The sequence below is a fragment of the Cavia porcellus genome, unplaced genomic scaffold (assembly GCF_034190915.1).
Source record: "Cavia porcellus strain 051 isolate PalLab524CR breed Dunkin Hartley unplaced genomic scaffold, mCavPor4.1 scaffold_6, whole genome shotgun sequence".
Lineage (NCBI taxonomy): Eukaryota > Metazoa > Chordata > Mammalia > Rodentia > Caviidae > Cavia > Cavia porcellus.
The window spans coordinates 82,285,242-82,303,851 of NW_026947489.1; the positions used below are offsets into that span (position 1 = coordinate 82,285,242).

Sequence of the window (18,610 nt, forward strand, 5' to 3'; positions counted from 1 at the left end):
AGAAACATAAATTTCTTTTGTTTACAAAAAGCGCCTTCTGGGCCGGGGATTTATAACTCAGTGTATAAGCTCTTGCCTGGCAAGCAGGAGGTTGAGAGTTCAGTCCCCGGTACCAAAAAAAAAAAGTACCTCCTATCATTAGAGATCAGATGGATTCTTACCCTTCCCTTTTGACATGAAAATAAGTCTCTGAAGCAAAAAGTAAAAGCAGTATATTAGTGTTTTTTTGGTTTTCTTTTTCTTTTTAGTATATTGTTTTATAGCTCAGAAATGACTGCAAGGCTTTGAGCATCTTATGGCCAAAGTTTAGAATCAGCTCACTATCTGATAAATTGTAAGCTATTTTCTAGGCTTGCTCTTAGGTCAGAAAACAAACCAGCAAAATTGATTCAGAAAGTTCTTTTAAAAATTGCTGTGCTTAGTGTTTGCAGAGCGAAGCCTCAGAAAAGTGTGCAGACAGTGTAGTGACAGGTCCCTGAATGGTGTGGCAGGCCCACTTGCAGCTTCAGAGACATCAGGGGTTGAAGCTGACACCGACCTCAGGGCAGAACCTGCCAGGACAAAACAGAACTCAGCCCACAGCTGCGTAGCTGACCGCAAGCAGGGTAGAAGCCTCATGCTCCTCATTCACTTTTTCTCAGATTATGCTATTATATTCTTCCCAGTTTTTGGTTCCTATTCCTTGAAAGTCAGTTGTAGGATGTGAGAAAGAGAAGACATGCATTTTATAATGAAATTTATTTTTACAATCATGACACAGCTTTACTTCTTTTACACTCCTTAATGCAATCACGGTAAAAGAAAAATAATAGAGCCTGATGTCAAACAATTGTTATTTGTATTGTAAACTCTCACTCTTGGAGCCCAGAAGTCACCCGTGGGTCAGGGGTCACGGGCTTCCTCCGGAGTGACGCAGCCTGCAAGCCTTGGCACCTCCAGTCCAGGGAGCCAGAGTTCCAACAGCTCTCACAGCAAGGAATGAGCCAGTGGAGGCTGGGAGTATTAACAAACAAGTTTTTATTAGCTATTACTACAAAGGACATCAGCGGGGTGGGAGGGAATAAGGGGTGATCTTTGAATAAACATCTTTAAGTAAGTCTTTTCGACCAGGATGGGGCGAAGCTTATAAACACCATGGCTCTGTATTCAGCTGGTACACTAAACAATGGTCATGGAAATATGTGTTCTTCAAGCATTTCCAGAGGAAATAGTCATTTTTATTACATTCTGAATCATTTTACACATACCTATGCTATATTAACTAAAACTCAGGGATCATTATTGCACATTTTAAAGTTGGAATGTCACTGTAGCTTAAGAGGCAATTTTAGAGAGGAAGATGAGACTTCTGAATTGTTTGGCTCAAAAATGCGCACTGCTCAAGGGAGCTTAGTACTAAAAACCTACTAAAATGAACTTCCTTTTAAAATGAATTCCAAAGCCCATAAAAACCTTGGCTCTCTGAGTAGTGGGGCCATTAAGGGCTCTGCCTCAAGCTGGGGGCAGGTTCCCGGCTGCTCTGTGGTGAGGCTGGGGCCTCTTTGGGCTCCGAGAGCAGGGGCCCCCCTGTGGCAGGCATCTGTGGGTAGTCCTGGAGCCCAGCGGGCGGTGGTGACATTCCAGGAGCAGAAATGAAGTACTCTTGGGGGCCGAGCGGGCCTGGAAGCCTGAATGGCACAAGTCCGGGCAAGAACTGGCAGGAGTGCAGCAGCAGGTCGCGGCATCCAAGCAGGATGCCAGGCGCCTACTCTCTTAAGCCCAGTGGTGGGCCCATGCGTGGGACTGGAAAGCAAGAGGCACACGCAGACACGTCCTGAGGAGCAGCCCAAGTCTGCTCAAAGTGTTTCCCTTCCCCTAAGCTAGGAAGCCGAGTGATGCATTGGACTTCACAGATAAGGGAAACTGAGGCTCAGTATGGCTCAACTACAGCCTGACCCTTCCTTCTCCCGCTGCCATAGGCCCATGATGGCCTGGGTGAACAACCCGGTGGGACTGGCACTTCGGCTCTGCAGGAAGGACCCTTCCAGTGCGAGTAGCTGTGGAGGCTGCACTCAGCTCAGAGTGCTGGACCTCGTGCTGCGAGTCTGCAGGGCTGCAGCTGCCGATCAGGACAGGAGAGGAGAGGACAGGGCAGGTGGTGGTGCCAGCCCCAGTGTCCTACCGTACGGAATGTCAGTGGTGGCGGCGGAGGCATTGGCCAAGGCCTGAATGTTGGTGGTGGCGGAGGCCCACAGTCCATGGGGTGCGTCATGGGGCCTCCCAGGAACGGGGACCCTGGATAGGCTGGGGGCCCCTTCTCGGCCATGCTCACCTGCGAACAGAAGCAGGCCCAGTTCCCAGCTCGGCAGTGACCCTGGGTGCCCATTCCGAGAGGAGTCAAGGGATCCCGGCCCCTGCCAGCTCCTACGTCAGCAGCATGCCACGCAGCGAGCACGCCTACCACGCTGTTCCCACTCTGGTGTGGAGAGATGAGCTTCAGAAGGGCCAGCGAGCGCTGCACCAGCTCGCGTCACTTCTGTCAGCACGAGCGCGGCCCTGGGCATGACAGGGGCAACGAAAGGGCTCCCGGGGGCCAGGGATCCCTGGGGAGAACAGGGAGCTGCCTCGGCCAGTGACACTGCATAGGGAGTGGCTGGTTGAGGTGCCTGTGCCTGCGCTGACCAGAAGGCAGGCCACAGAGCTCTGACCATCACAGGCGGCCCCCTGTGGTGTGAAGGCTGCTGAGGCAGCAGTGTCAGGACCCAGGAGCCACAGCAGCCTGGGCCACCTGGGGCTGGATTCATGGTCCCTGGAACTAGCATCCCACTCCCACCAGAGCTGACACCCACCTCATTCCGATCATTCCAAGGGGTGGGCCTAGCACAGACCCCGAGGACCCTCACAGCTGCTCCCCAAAAAAACAAGAAAAAGTGAGTGTGGTCATACACACCCGTCATCCCGGCACTCTGGAGGCTGAGGCGGGAGGACTGCTAGGGAACTGGAGGTCAGCTCTGGGTACTGTGAGGTCAAGACCAGCTTGAGCTGCATAAGGAAACTCTGACTCAAAATAAGTAACAAGCAAAAGACACAAGGCACGGGCTGCCCAGGGTGTGAGGCGTGCTTTGCCCCAGCACTCAGCACGTGCCCTGGACCCCAAGCCATAGCGAAGGCCCGAGTCAGATGGCGACAGCTGAGTCAGCCTGGGGTCTCTATGCCCAGGCCCGCTGAAGAACAGAGAGGAAACCGAGGGCACATTGAGTGGCTTGGGCGAGGCTCCCAGGCTCGCCTTGCCGTCGTCCATGCCCTTTGCCAGGGAGGAGCCGCGGGAGTCGCTGTAGGCCACAGGCCCGGGACCGGGATCTGGGGGCAGAGAAGGCACTCAGGGGACTCTCCCAGGACGTGGACGGAAGAGGCCGCGCGCACACTCTTGGAAGTGCCCTCGGGGACGCTCGGGGACAAGGCAGAGCCCCCTCCACTGGCCCTGGAGGGAGCTGAGGCTTGACCGGCTCTGACCGGGCTGCTGCAAGGCCCATGGGAGGCGCGAGGCCACGGATCCCAGGCACGGGAGCCAGCCTCGCCAGGCTCACTGGGCAGGGGTCAAAGGGGCGGAGGGGGGGCTCGAAGGCGGCCTCTGCGCCTGCGCAGGATCAACCAGGCCAGCGCTTGGTGGACCTGGGGAGCTGGGAAGGCTGCGCCGCAGCAGCCCCAGCCAGAGGCAGAGGCGGCTTTCGGTCCCAGGCTGTGTAGGAGGAAAACAGGGACGCGGAAGATGGAGTCTGCACCCGGCGACCATGCGCTTCAGTAGCAGCAGGCAGAACCGGCAACACTCAGAACCGCTGAGCTCAGGAGCGGCCCCTGGCGGCCGGGTGAAGAAAGTGCACACACACGTGGAGTACTGTGCAGAGAGGGAGAGGGTGACACCGCGGGCCTCTACCATGCCGAGGCCGGAGGCGGTTGGGAGTGACGAGGCAGTCGCCGGCTCCCAGGACCCTACTCGCGCACTGCAATCGGGGTGGGCCCGCACACGGCCCAGGGCTAAGTGAAAACCTCGAGCCCGGAGTACCCTGGCTCTGTACCAGAGCTCAGGGAACCGTGCCCAGGGCAGGTGGCACGGTGTGCCTGAGTCTGGGCCGCGAAGAGGCCCCGAAGAGGCTCACCGAATGTAGCGGCCTGCGCAGTTCAGGCTTGCAGAGGGCTGCCTTGCGGGGAGCTCTGTGCCTGGGGGCAGGGAGCACTCACAGCCACTCACAGGGCATGGGCCAAAGGAGCTGTTCTGGCTCAGGGCACCTGTGGCGACAACGCACGTGCTGGTTACCACTTCTCTGCAGTGGTTAAGTTCCCCAGTGGCACTCGAAACAGAGTGCCCACCTCTGCGGGGCGCGTTCTGCCGGTCCTGGCCGGTCCAGCATCTGCTTGAGGATCTCAGGCTCCTCTTGACCCATGGCCAGCTTCTGGGTCATCTCCATGAGCCTGCACGCAGACAGAGAGGGGCTGGGGTGACCATAGCCACTCCGAGCGGGCTGAAATGTGGGCACCGCGCATCACGCCACGCGGCTGCTCACCTGTACCGTGCAGGCTGGCAGCCTCCTGTTTATCTGCTGCAATCAGGCGCTTGGTGTGGCGGGCTTTGAGCTGTGGAGACAGAGGGGCCAGCTCAGCACAGAGGCTGAGTGAAGCTGAAGGGGGCCAGGCGAGGAGGCGGCTCTTACCCAGTTCTCCTGGGCTTTCTCCTCATGAGTAGCAAGCTGCAAAAGAACAAGGCAAGACGCAGGTTGAGGGACGTGACACCATGGCTGCAGCCCTCCACTGCAGCCCTCCAATGTCTGTGTGGCGGATTAATGGATGCTGTCACCACATGGCTGTCTATTCCTTACCTGGTTTTTAAACGAGTGCTCTGTTTTCTGTAATTCTTCCTCCATTTCATGAATTCTCTGTCTAAAAATAATACGTAGCAGTTAGAACCAAATAAAATCTGAAACAATCTGACCATGTCTGATCTTTAAAGTCCTCATCATACAGAAACATTTCAAAACGTGATGAGCGCAGTGTGAACAACTTCAGTTTCCTGATTTTTCATTTAATGGCTAGAGATTATGAGTTGACAACTTATAAATTTCCTTAACTGTCCTTGTAATAACGTTCTCAAAATAATCTGGCTAAGGGTACCTTCCCCATAAAGGTTTTTCCCTCAAATTATAGCCACAAGAATGATCCAAAATGCTGCCTCTGGCCTGTTGGGGCACCAAGACTCTGGGGGCCATGGATGTGTGACAGAAGCATGCCGCTTTCCTAAAGATGGGCACAGGACACATCTGCAAAAGAGCTTCGATGTTAAGCTTCCGTCTGTTAAGGTAGACCCCCGCCCCATGTGCGTTAAATGCATTCCATCCTTGGACTGTTCATATGCTTCTGTGCCCATCTCTTCTAGGTAACAAAGCAACTCTGCCCAGTTCCTCTGCCTCAGACACCACACTCACTTGTAGACTTTGACTTCCTCTGTGGCCAGCACCACCTTCTCATCTGCAGCCAATAGCTGCTGGTCTTGTTGCTGCAGCTCATATTCCTCCTCATTTAGTTTCCTAGGTGAAAGGCAGCTGCCAGGGGTGAGCTAGCCCACAGGCCACTTCCCCACCCAGCAGCAGCCACAGGGTCTCAGGAGGGAGGTGAAGCTCCAGGCTCCGGCCATTTGCTTGTGTTCTTGTATTCTCTTACCTCTCCTTGTAATTCTCTAATCAGCAAACAGAACAAGCTAAGAGCACAGCATGCGCCAGGCACTAGCTGCCTGTGTGGGAGATGAGTGCACCCTGAGGGAAGCCAGGATTGCCCAGCTGAGCTGGCTGGAAAAGCAATGGGCGGAGCCCCCCCCCCCCATCCTCCATGCTGTCTGGGAAGAGCTGTTCCTCTAGACCTAGGCCATGAATGGGTGGACAGGAGCCTGTGGCCCCAGCCAGAAAGTGACCTGTGGGCCCCAGAGGCCAGTGCTGCCCTCCTTCACCCACACATTGAGGACAATGCCAAAGAAGCCGAACTGAGCCCTCGACAAATCCCTAGGCTTTAAGAAATAAGCAGTGGAGCTGAGTCTACAGAGGCAGGGATGCCAGGCTGAATTGCTAGCTGGATGATGGTGACGGCCGACAGGCAGGAGCAGCCACGGGTTGCGAAGCCAACAGTACTCTGGGGCCCAAGTTTCCTCTATGATCACTGCACATCAAAGCTGCTAAGCAATCAGAAGGGACAGGGATGGCCAGCACGAGACACTGGGCAAAATGTCTCGGACTCACTTCTGCAGCTCCATCTCGTTCTCTTGGTACAGCTCCTTCAGGATCTCCACCTTCTGCTGCAGCATCCTACACTCCTCCTCCAGCCCAGCCTTGGCTGCCTGCAGCGTGCCACAGTCCTCATTCAGCTTCTTGATCTGGTCTGGGAGGTGAGATGCGTCACCAAGGGCACCACCAAAGACACAGAACCAGGCTCCCAGCATCCCTGCCTCATCCATGCCTGCGCTCAGCCTGACCACCATGTGTTCAGGGACCTACCTTTCAGGTCACAGTTGGCAGAGAGGGAGGGTCTCAGCTTCACTTGCAGGAGTTTGAGAACCTCCTGAACCATGTATTTTAGCTTGTGTCTGAAAATTGTGAGGGAGAGGCACAGGCTTGAAAGTGAGGCACAGTCAGGACTCACGGGCCCCTGGGGGTGCGCTGTGAGAGGACTCACCCCGGAGATATCCATCAGCTGGTTCATGCCAGTCTTCAGCTTACTCTCCTCACCTACAAAGAGAACAAGTGTGGCTGTTTCTTCCTGTGCCGTTTCTAACACTGTTGTCCTGACTTCCACAAAAACTAAACTAATGCTCGTCAAACACTGTAAAGAAAAACAATTCACCAACAGAACTGGCACACTGACTTTTATGAGAGCTGCACCCTTAGATTTTGTGAGCTCCTGCCAAGAAAGCATGCCACCTGGGCTGTGGCTGAGCAGGCCTAGCTCTGCCACACGATGGTCTAGGGAGAGCTGGCCGGCGTGGGACCCTGAGCACCCTCTGCAGCTGGGGCAGTGCCCTGACCACTTTCCTCATCTCAGACCCTGCTGCTCTCCAGCCTCTGTCCTCACAGCCTGGACTGTGGCTCCCCCATCCCCATACTCTAGGTGACCCTTGGCCAAGGGCCTGAGAACCGCAGAATAGCAGAGGCCGTGAGCGTGGATCCAAGTGTCATCTGCAGGAAGCTGAGAAAGTTTCTTCTCTGGCTGTCATGGTTTATGCCTGTGGCCCCCAGGCCTCATGAGTTTGCATTGTACATTTGCGATTGGTTCATTATCTAGTACTTGGATTGATAGTGTCGGCGCTACATCCACAAAGGGGTGGAGCCAGGATGTGATGTAATGGACGGAGGGTGGTGTGTCTTGGTCTTTTGCCAGTTTCAGCCTTGCTGTTTGCAGCCGCCATGAACTGTGGCTATGCCATGCTACCCTGCCTTGGAGCCAACTGAGTACGGACTGAAACCTCCAGAACTGTAAGAAATAAACCTTTCCTTCCTCAACTTTAGGCTTCAGATATTTTGTCTCCTCAATGAGTAAAAAGTAACTAAGACGCTGGCACAGAGGCCAACACAAAGGCAAAAGGCTCCAGCGTATACATCCGGTTCTCAAGGGGTGGAAAAGCAGCTTTCCCCGCTTGCCTGCTGCTACTTCACCCCAGCAACCCAGACATAAGTATGAATCATTCAGATGTTGGGAGCCACTGAAGCTGGAAACTGACCACACGTGCAGGGCCAGGGCATGGCTGTCCCAAGAACAAAGATCCCCTGGGGCTGCCATGTGAAGAAGCTTCCTCAGCCCAGAGAACACTAAGCGCCAAGACAATCTGAACAGTGGGCTGCTAGGACAACAGGGTGTCATGTGACATTAAGTTGCTAAAAGGTATAAATAAACACCCCTGAAGTGAGGGATCAGTTCCTTTCTTCCCATCAGGAGGGTAAGGGCTCCCTAGGACCTCTGATTTGTCTGTCTATTTTCTCATCCTCTCGTGGTCCTTCACACTAGGAACCTAAAGAGCTGCATGGGTCAGGCAAGAAGAAAGTCAGCTGAGAAGCAGCATCTATGTGTGGAATTAAAGACAAGAATGCTTAGGAGGCTGAGGTAGATTTGCTGTGGGTTTGAGGCCAGTGTGGGCTACACAGTGGTTTCAAGACCAGCCACTACATAGAGACCTTGTTTAAAATAACAGTAAAGAGACGAAGACAAAAAAAGGGCCCTTGAAGGGCTGAGGATTTAGCTCAGTGGCACAAGCACCTGCGTGGCTAGTGCAAGGTCATGAGTTTGATCCCTGGTTCAAAGAAAAGAAAAAAAAGGCCCTTGGGCTAGGGCCAGTCTTACCTCCCACATCTCCATCAGCTAATTCACATCTGCCTGGACCTGGACCCTCAGATTCTGATCCACTCTCCAAATGATTCAGCTCCATGATGCAGTTGGTCAGAGCCTAGCGGAGAAGCGAGAGGCAGTTAAGAGCCTCTCCATCCTCACAATGAGTTTGTTTCCGGAGCGTTCATGAACAGGCTGGGTTGGCCAGGACAACTTACACTGATTCTATCATCCTTATGATCGAGAGCGGCTTCCAGATGCCTCTGAGACTTCTCTAAGGACCTGATTTCCTCCCTGAGTTCAGCATGCAAATTCTCCCAGACTTCAGCTTCCTGCTGTAGCTGAAAGTCACATGCAAGGATCCCTGTGGACTGGGGACTCCACAGAGACACAGGACCATGCAAGTGGGATGGGGAAGCAGGAGTTGTGTTCCTCCTTGTCCCATTGCAGAGGCTAAGATTTAGTTCAGGACCATGGAACGTGGCTTCCACCCTGAGCTGTCAAAGGAAGCTGACCCCATCCATCAAGTCCTTCTGAAAAATGCCTGCTGACTCCAATGCCTGACTTCCAGATGGCACATGTGGGCATGTATTGCTGGGGCTTAACAAATTCCCACTGGCATGAAACACTGCAGGGCATGCAGGACTGTCCATACCACCTAATGGGACTATCCTGTGTGTTCCCCCTAGCAGGAGGACATGTGTGTCCCATTCAAAAATGGGAGCTGCCGGCAGCTAGCCATGGGAATTCTGGCCTCATTGTGGGTGTGTTGAACCCAGATCCCTGATCTAACCTTCCAATGGCCAATGTGAGGCAGTAACTATCAGAGGAGGCTTAGCAAAGCCATCCACTATGTTTTAGGTAAAATTGGGGTTCAATGCAGTCTAGGGGAAAAAAAATCAGGTTAAACAGCTGAGGGAGATCCTGGAGCAAAGATGGTGGATAGATAACAACTGGCTATGGAAGCTCCCTGAGATAGTCAACTTAGAATTCAACAAAATACAGAGTGGGGAGCCCCAAACCGAGGGAGATGAATTCTCTCATCCCAAGAAGAAATTAAGGTTACTTGCCAACCATCTGAGATCCCGCTGTGACTGGCTGATGCTGTGACTTGCCGGGGTCCCGCCGCACCCTGCCAGGGTCCTGCCACGACTTACCAGGGTCCCTCCGTGCCCTGCTGGGTCCTGCCGCACCTTGCCAGGTCCCTACCACACCTTGCCGGGTCCCTATCATGCCTTGCCAGCATTCCACTGCCTCTTGCTGGAGTCCTGCTGTGACTTGCCAAGCCGTCTGAGGTCTCGCTGCTTTGACTCACTGGAGGCGCCATTATATTGAGTTGGAGGGTCAGCGAGCTGAAAGGAGAGCTGAGTTGGTGGGGAACCTACATCGACCTGGGGTGAGTGACAGGAGTGGAGCCATTCCATAAATACGAGGGCTCTGGCGGATGACATTCTGGAACCTGGCAGGGACTGGCAAGTACAAGGGTCAGCAGTGACTTCAGTCCATTGTCCCCTTCTGGAATGGGATTGGTGGAGTGAGCTAGGTCTGGGTCTTGTGAACCGGCTGAGACCCAATAAGTTATCTGAGGTCAAGTCCCTGCAGCAGTGTCGCACTCTAACCACACTGGCCCAGTGGGGCCTCGGAGGTTTGGCTGGTCTGGAGGGGGGCCACGCATAGTAATACAGTAGTGCAGGCCACAGCAGCTTGACTGATCTGGAGGGACGGGGCCAGCACACGCTGTCCCTGTCTGCAACTCGCTAGCACACTGCAGTGTGAAGGGTCATCTAGCCAACACACTTCAGAAAAATTGTAACCAACAAAGAAGGAAACTGGGGCCTCCTGGAAGAAGGAAAAGAAATGGGAAGATGAAGCAACAACAAAAAGCCCCAGGCCCCAACCCTGAGAACACTGACCCAGGACAGGTAAATACAAAGGAGAATGAGAACAGCAAACATGCAATATCAGACACAGTGCCAGTGGACATAAAGAGATATATTCGGGACCTTATAGACGAGTTCAAAAGTGAAACGTTTAACCAAATAAAGCAAGATATAAGAAGATTAATAAAAGAGATACCCAACACCCCTCAAGCAGACACAGACAGAAGAAGGGAGGAACTCAAACACAGGAGAGACCCATTTGGTGAAGAATATAAAAAAATATATAGAATACATGAAGGAGATTCAAAGAGATCACCAGGAAATTAAAAACTCTATGGAAAGATGACAAATCAGCTTGAAAGAAACTAAGGATAGATTATCCAAACTGGAGGACAATTTTGCAATGTGGGAGTATGAAAGGGAAAACTTTAAAAATAACAAGGAAACAAGCAGTCACAATACAAAGGCTAGAAGATGACAGAAGGATCTATAACCTGAGAATAAAGAATGTAAGTGAAGAATCTGGGATACAAACAAAGGAATTACAAAGGTTATTCACAGAATTAATTAAGGAACACTCCCAAACATAAGAAAACGAAATGATATTCTGATATATGAGGCATACAGAACTCCAGCCACCTACAACCAAAACAGAGCTACATCCAGGCATATAATAATCAAGATTCCAGAAATTCAATATAAGAACAGAATATTAAAAGCTGCTAGAGACAAGAAACAGATAACCTACAGAGGAAGGCCCATCAGAGTAACGGCAGACTTCTCGACATAAACCATCAAGTCAAGAAGAGCCTGGAGCAAATTATTCCAAGCCCTAAAAGAAAATAACTTCCAACCCAGATTGATGTACCCTGATAAACTGTCTCTAGAAATTAATGGAGAAACAAGATGCTTCCAAGACAAAGAGGAACTTGGGAAATTTGCAATCACCAATCCAACTCTACAGAGAATACTCAAGGGCATTCTAGAGAGAGAGAAAAGTACTAGGACTCCAGGAACAGTGGCAGAGAGGCCTCAATCAATGGAGCAGAAAACAGAATGAAAAGATAAGCAGACAACGGATGGCAAAAAAAAAGAGCATAACAGAAATGAGGCAGAGAAGATTTCATTCAAAACTGATATGATTGATAGTATCAAGTCTGAGAGTATAGGCAACTACCCTGAAGATGACAAGACTCAATGATACACATTCTGGTTTTATAACTGCCAGTTTTTGAAGTTCTATACTATATACAAAGTTGTGTTTTTATTAACACTATTACGTACTGACATATTCATTCATACTATGTCTGATGATATAGCTGTTTCTATTGGAGACAACAAGAGACAACACAGAAATTATGGTAATGATTTGTACAATGGTCTTATATTTTTTTTGTTTCATGTGTTTATAGGAATATGTTTTGTTTTGCCTTGCTTTGTTTTGTTTCTCCCTCTAATTTAGAAAGGATAGAAATACATGTTAATACTCATGCATGTGTAGAATCTATAAACAGTTTATGAGAACTGAACATATGACACATGATGTAATGAACAGATACTTTGAAGAAAAAGAGACACTAAAATACCCAGTGCTGATCCTGGAGTGTCATAATGTGAATCCCAGCAATAGTATTATTCTTTGTTCAGAGTGATATTAGCCTGCTTGGATTTATTCAATCTCAACATAATTGAAGCGATTAATGACTGAATGCATGTTTAAGTGTGTAGGGTTGATAACCATATTTCTAGGTTTTTGTTGGATAGTTGAACAGAACTGGTTGCAATCTCACTGTTTGAATCCCCACTTTATAAGCTCCACTTTACTATCTTCAATAACTATTGTAAGGAGACAATCTGTAATCATCAACTAGTGATTTCTAATTGTTTATTTTTTTCTTTGAAATCATGTATCATTTCTACCCATTTTCTGTTTTGTTTAGTCTTTCTTTAAATTAAAAAAAAAAAAGAGCTGAGGGAAAAAACTGAGGTCAAGAATTTCATGGTATCCTCAAGCTTTGGGGTGACCACTCAACATAGTATAAAGAAATGTTCAAGCAAACCATGAACAAAGAAATGTTCACAAAAAATGAACAGCTTTTCTGGTGGCATGAAAACAAAAAAGGCCAAAAGGGCTGGAGATTTAGCTCAGCAGCATAAGTGCCTGCCCACCAAGCACTGGGTCATGAGTTTGATCCCTGGCACAAAAAAAAAAAAAGCTCCAAAATCACTTTAGACATTTTCTTGTATGAATGGTAAGAATGCTGGGTGTGGTGGATGCTTGTAATCCCAGCACTTGGGAGGCTGAGGCAGGAGAGGAGACTTTTAGGCCTGCCTAGGCTTCAAAGTGAGTTCACAGCCAGCCTGAACTGCATAACAAAAGCCAGTCTCAAAAAGACAAAACAAAACAAAACAACACAGAAAAAGTGTTTCTGGGGGAACAGAAAAATCTCATGTGCAGAATTTCTCAATATTTATGACAACCCTGGTTCAAGGGGTGACTCTAACCCACCGTTCTCTTAACTTCAGGTTGTGTGTCATGACTTCCTGCCAAAGAGCATGGTGCACAAAGGACTGAAAATGGGCAATTTACCAGGTCTGTGCTGAGCAAAGGACCAGGCCACACAGGAGGCGGGAAGCATGAGCACTCTCCTCACTACATTTCCACTTAGCGGATTTTAAAACTATTCGAAAGGCACAGAGTTTGCTGTGAAACAAAACCAGTTTACACAACTTCTCAACTACTTAATTTCTTAGTGACTCTATGTGTTCTGGAGGACACAGCTATGAAATTATCCAAGATTCAGGATCAAAACACTTCCCATGCCTATAAAAAGGTCCTACTGGGTTAGTACTAAAACACCCACAAAATGGGTACAGGCATGTTCTGTTCTGTTATTCCTAATCTTAAGGAGTTAACAGCATGGGAACAGTTCAGCTAATTTATGAAATAGCTAAAAATACAACTGTAGTAACACCCAGCAGCAGAACTCACCAAATCCTGATTTTGCACGTTTCATTTCCTCTCAGATTTGAATATAACATAAAGAGTTTTGGCAATATCAGTCAGAAATTTATTGCTTTCTTCAAGCATCTTGATTTCAGCCTACAAGAAAAGATATTAAAAGTAACAATACGCATTAATGCCTGCTTCTGTTTTTAGACTATAATCCCAAAAAGAGAAGGATTTTTACCTTGTATTTAATTGTTTGATGACAGGGAATTGAATTTTTTCTTGGTCTCCTGAATAAGCTTCTTTGATTCCTTGATCTATGTAAAAAACACATTCAGAACTAAGTAACAGAAGTCACTGTGCTACTAAAACCTTGTTCCAAGGAAGCCAGCAGAGCGTTTGCTTTATACATGATGGTGCGTAAGATCTGGAGGGCTCAGGGGAAATGATGACGCGAGAACATAGGCCTTCAAAATACCGTAATAAGTGAGTTACACCACAGACACGCTAGAGGAGGGGCCGTGAAACAGGTTCTACCTTCTGTTTATAACTTGACACTTTTTGGACAAGTTCTGCATTGTCCTTTGTGGTATTCTTCACCTTCTCAGCAATCTGCTGTTCAGTGACTATAAAAAGAGGAAAAAGCCAGTATTAGGAGCACTAAATGGAAGTGAGCTGCACAGTGTCTCAGCAGCAAGGACTCGTGTGAGGCTCCGTGAGAGACAGAGCTTCGCACAGCTACCTGCCTTTCCAGAGAGACCCACAGCTAACAACAACAGTGCACTGAGCAGTATTAAACTTTAAGAAAAGGATAGTAGCACTTGTTTTGACAAGACAGCAATTTACTGAAAAGGCAGGAGATACAGTAAAATGTTACATAGTTGGAGAGGCTCACTTCACAAAAGGCACTTGTTCTCTGACAACGGAATCACTTCAAATGAATGTCATTTGCAAAGAGAAACAGCAACTTCAGGCTACTGATCCACACTGCTGTCTCTTGAGCTCCTGTGCTGATAAACCCATAGGGGCCGAGGTGTCCCTAGCACAGACACACTGTCCTCTCTCCACACCTGTGGTGGTCCAGCCAAGCTCCGTCTGCTCCATGTTAGCAGTCACCCCCCTGACCCCACATCTCCTATCTCAGCCAGTACCATCATCCTCCCCGCTATACCATGGTAAGTAGCAACAGTAAAATGTGGAGCAGTAAGTAAGTCAAATCAGACACCAAAGTCACTGTCTCTCTTAGCCTGCCTAAAAGTCCTCCCAAACACCAACAGGAAGAGATTTACCTTGGTATGTTCTCTTCCTGACCTAGAAGAGAAAGAGAGAATTAAATTTGATGTCAAACATTTGATTAAAAGAAATACATAGTTCCTAACACAAGTCAGGATCATAACCAAATGAAGTAACTGTTTAGTTCAGGATAAATCCATACAATTAAAAATGTATTATAAATAGCCTCTGATACAGAAGAACAATAAGGAGTGTGTCTTACTTCACAGCTACACACAGGTTTATGTGCCAGTACCAAGTGAACACCAGTCTTATGAGATGAGCCTTTGTCTTCAACAGTGAAATGCTTGTTTTTATAATACATGCATTGTTATTTACTCAGAATTACTTGACAATCCTGAACAGCAAGCATGCAGTCTAGAAATGGTGACCATATGGAAGACTGGCGAGCGAGATTACCAGCAGAACCTTTGCACTAAGATACACCTCTCACTCACTGCAAGATACCTCAGAAACCCTATTTCAAGTGATCTATTGATGCAATTAAGAAATAATCTAATACACCTCATCATCTGATTTCCCCAGGCCCCAAAAACAGTAATAAATCTAAGCGGAAGGGAAGACACCAGAAGAACACAGAGAAATGACAGCTAATGGCTTCTAGGAAGAGCACAGACCCAGTTCTTCCTCCCAGTGACTTCTGGGGTCATAAATCCTAAACTGTAACTAACTAAAGAGCACAGCAGCGATCACTGAACTTCTCTGTAATACAGACTCTGTCTTCTTCCGAGTGCTATAAAGAAAAGTGTAGGACAGCAGAGCGCAGAGGCCATGGGGTGGGGGGTGGGGGGACGAGTGTCCTCTCCAGGATGAGGAGTAGTGCCTCAGAGCCACTGGACCTCAGGGAGTGGGAGGAAGTGAGCCCAGGTGCAGGGTGTGAAGCTGCAGGGCTGAGCCTGAGAGCCCTGCTGGGGAGCAGCTGCAGGGGAGCAGAAGGAGGGGAGCAGGGGAAACAGCACGTTTTCACCCACACACACTTCTGCTTACCTTTCCAGGTATTCTTTCATGTAAGAAGCTGTTCAGTGAGATTCGAGAAGTCCTCACAGGAATCTTTAATAAGGTGCTGTTTTGGGGTTGTTTTGGGTACCGGGGACAGGGCCTTCACAATGAACTACATTCTCAGCCTTCCCATTAATTCTGGAGACAGGCTCTTGGTAAGTGACCAAGTTGCCCAGGCGGGGCTCAACCTTGCACTTCTCCTGCCTCAGCCTCCCGCTCCACCAGGGCTGCAGGAATACACGCACCACTATGCCTGATCTTGCCTCGACGTTTCTACCATCTTACTGTGTTTCTTGCCCTGTATGTTTCTACAACACAGTTTATCAACACCTCACGGTCCGTTTCCACTTTTCCCACTTCACATTAAATTGTGAACACCTTCTTTGCCCCCTGCCTTTGAAATCCACACAGCAGCCTAATTATTCTGTTCTGTGGATATAAATAAGATGAAACATGATATTCCCTAATACAGATCATTTAGGTTTCGCCCAGTTATTACTCTATTAAATACTATTTCATCTAACACTTTGTATAAAATCTTAACATGTAATTTATTTCTTTAAGATCCTTTACTGACATTATCATACCATATGAAAACAATGTATATTTCTTATCCTGTTTTGTATCTCATTTTAAAGTTTTGTGATATATAGAATTATGAAACTGCTTTTCAGGATGGCTGTACTAGTCCCCAACTCTACTAACAAGTGGATATGCTTAGCTTGCTCTTAAGTCCTTGCCAATACCAAGATTACATTAAATTATTTCAGAAAACTAGCTTGAATTATAACTACTGATTTATATTAATAATTGAAAGGGCCAGTGATAATAGAATGCTCGATGTATTCAGAAGTCAAAGAACAAGTCAATTCACTCACGACATGGACCGTCCTCCAGAAGAAAATGGCCAACGAAACGATTCCCAAACAGGCAGTGAACAACACAGGCTTCCAGGGGAGCCCATAAAAGTCAGGCCGGGGCTGCACATGCTCAGGCAAGGTAGCAGCCAGCTGAAAAGGGCGGGCACAAATAATGGGAACGTTAAGAGAACTGGCAGAGCAATCACAAAGGATCATCACAGATACTCTCAATCTCTTCTCAATAGTCTAAACCAACTTCCAGGTGCCCTGATGAAACTGCGGGAAAGGGGATACAGGCAGGCTCGCGTTCTTGTCAGGTATGTGGAGTCTCTAAACATAGGGAGTGAGTTGAACCTATTTTCAGGTTGGCAACAGGCCCTTCTTCATCGCGGTGTCTCACACATGGCCAGAATGTGTCCGGATCATGCTTAGGTGAGTTGTTTTCTATTACTGCACATACACACACACACCCCACACATTGTAAATACATGATAGAAACCATCGGTTTATGCGGCTGCAAACAAAACCACTATGACAATGAGCGCCACAAATCAGGCATCACTCCTCCAGGATGCTGTGTCTCAATTCGCTGCACCCTTAGGCTGCACACACAGGTGGTGGCGTGAAAGAGGCTCCCAAGGCGATCGCTGCCTTCGCTCCACGCCACTTCCTCAGGACAGTCCGCCCCTCTGCCGTCCACAACGCGCTCCTGCCTGCTGGTCGGGTACGGCTCTTCCGAGGGGACCCACAGCCCGGCTCCCACCAGAGGGCGACCCGCGCCCCTAGCCCGGCCCTGGTTCCCGGCCTCACCCTCAGCAGCCGGGTTTCGAGGGCCGCGTACAGCATCTGCAGAGGCTGCAGCAGCTTGGGAAAACCCCGGGACACGGTGACCCCGAGCCCAGTGGCTGACACCACGTCCATCGCAAAGAACCGCTCCCTGTGGACCGGCCGGAAGGGCCGGACTGACAGTGGCAAGCAATGTCCTTCCCAGAGGCGGCAGGGGGCGGGACTGCACAGCTACACCCTCCCCTTCCCGCTGTGCTATGAGCCGTTAACACAGGGTCTCCAGCGCGATGGGGCCGAGCAATGCCAGAGCAATGCCCAGCAGGCAACCGATCTAGGGGCAACCGAGCTAGGGCACCATGCTCAGGCGCCCTCACCGCTGGACCAGGACGCCAGGCCTGGCGCGCACCGCTACGTGGCTCCCTCCCTCCCTACCTGGCATGTTCTCCCAGGCTGAAAAGTACCGAAGGGTTGCAAATCAGAACCCAATGGTATTGATCACACTTCGAATTTTGTGTCGTGAGCAGGGGTTAGGAAACTAGTCGACTCTGTAGCTTGTACAATTAAATTTCATTACTGTTTTGTCACCTTTGACTTACTCATGACTATAATTGTCATCATTCTGTGTTGAAACTCGTAGTATAGCTCTTTTCTTGTGCCGTGGCAAGCACCGCTCTGCTTTGTGTTTCTTTTTTTTTTTTAATCTTTTTGAGACAGGGTCTCCCTATGAACTTTAGTCTGGCCTTAGGCTCACTTTGTAGCCCAGGCTGGTCTCAAACTTTCAAGGATTCACCTGCCTCAGCCTTCCGAGTGCTGGAATTACAGGAATGTACAGCCACTCCCGGCTTCTGCTTTATGTTTCTATAAGGTTGACTTAGAAACAATTTGTGTGCGTGGTGTTCTGTGGCTGCCTTATTTCAGATGCATAATTTCCTCAAGATTATGGCTGTTGTAGCAGCTATCAGAATTTTGTTTCTTTTTAAGGTGACTAGTATTGAGTTGTATGGATTTCTATGTGTTTTAGTCCTTGTGCTGTGACTCAAATCCAGATCTTGACGCATATAAAGGCAAATGTTTGCACTGGGCTCTATCCCAACATGAATATTTGGGTTGTTTCCATCTTTTGTCTTTTGTGAACAGTGATGACACGGACATATGTGTATATTCTTGCATGTACATTTTTTGAAATCTATGGTTTTTTAAAATAGGATCTCACATGCACCTAGGCAAGTACTCCACTACTGAGGTATGCTTCTTTTTCAGGCCTTTTTAAAGAGTTCTTCTCGTAGTGGACTCTGTTTTTTTTTTTTTTTTTTTTTTTTTTAATCTTTTTGAGACTGTCTCACTATGCAGTTCAGGTTGGCCTAGGCTCACTTTGTAGCCCAGGCTGGTCTGGAACTTGCAATCCTCAGCATCCTGAGTGCTGGGATTACAGGTGTGTGCCACCATGCACGGCTGGTATTGGACTTTGATTCTTGTCTCTGTATTGAGATACAACCCTGGCCCTT

At 48.9% G+C, this 18,610-nt stretch overlaps 1 protein-coding gene across 1 annotated transcript; it reads right to left on the bottom strand.

The window, feature by feature from the left end:
- Positions 1 to 719: 719 nt before the first annotated feature.
- On the bottom strand, positions 720 to 17,273 carry LOC111755940 (transport and Golgi organization protein 1 homolog). Its single transcript, XM_063249757.1, is given in 18 exon segments — positions 720 to 993; positions 2,162 to 2,311; positions 2,441 to 4,266; positions 4,348 to 4,449; positions 4,542 to 4,611; positions 4,689 to 4,724; positions 4,854 to 4,914; positions 5,457 to 5,558; positions 6,261 to 6,399; positions 6,516 to 6,746; positions 8,353 to 8,455; positions 13,210 to 13,320; positions 13,409 to 13,445; positions 13,447 to 13,484; positions 13,705 to 13,793; positions 14,457 to 14,478; positions 16,338 to 16,469; positions 17,130 to 17,273. Coding segments are annotated over 15 exon segments (1,296 nt in total). The 5' UTR covers positions 17,241 to 17,273; the 3' UTR covers positions 720 to 993; positions 2,162 to 2,311; positions 2,441 to 4,266; positions 4,348 to 4,435.
- Positions 17,274 to 18,610: the final 1,337 nt, after the last annotated feature.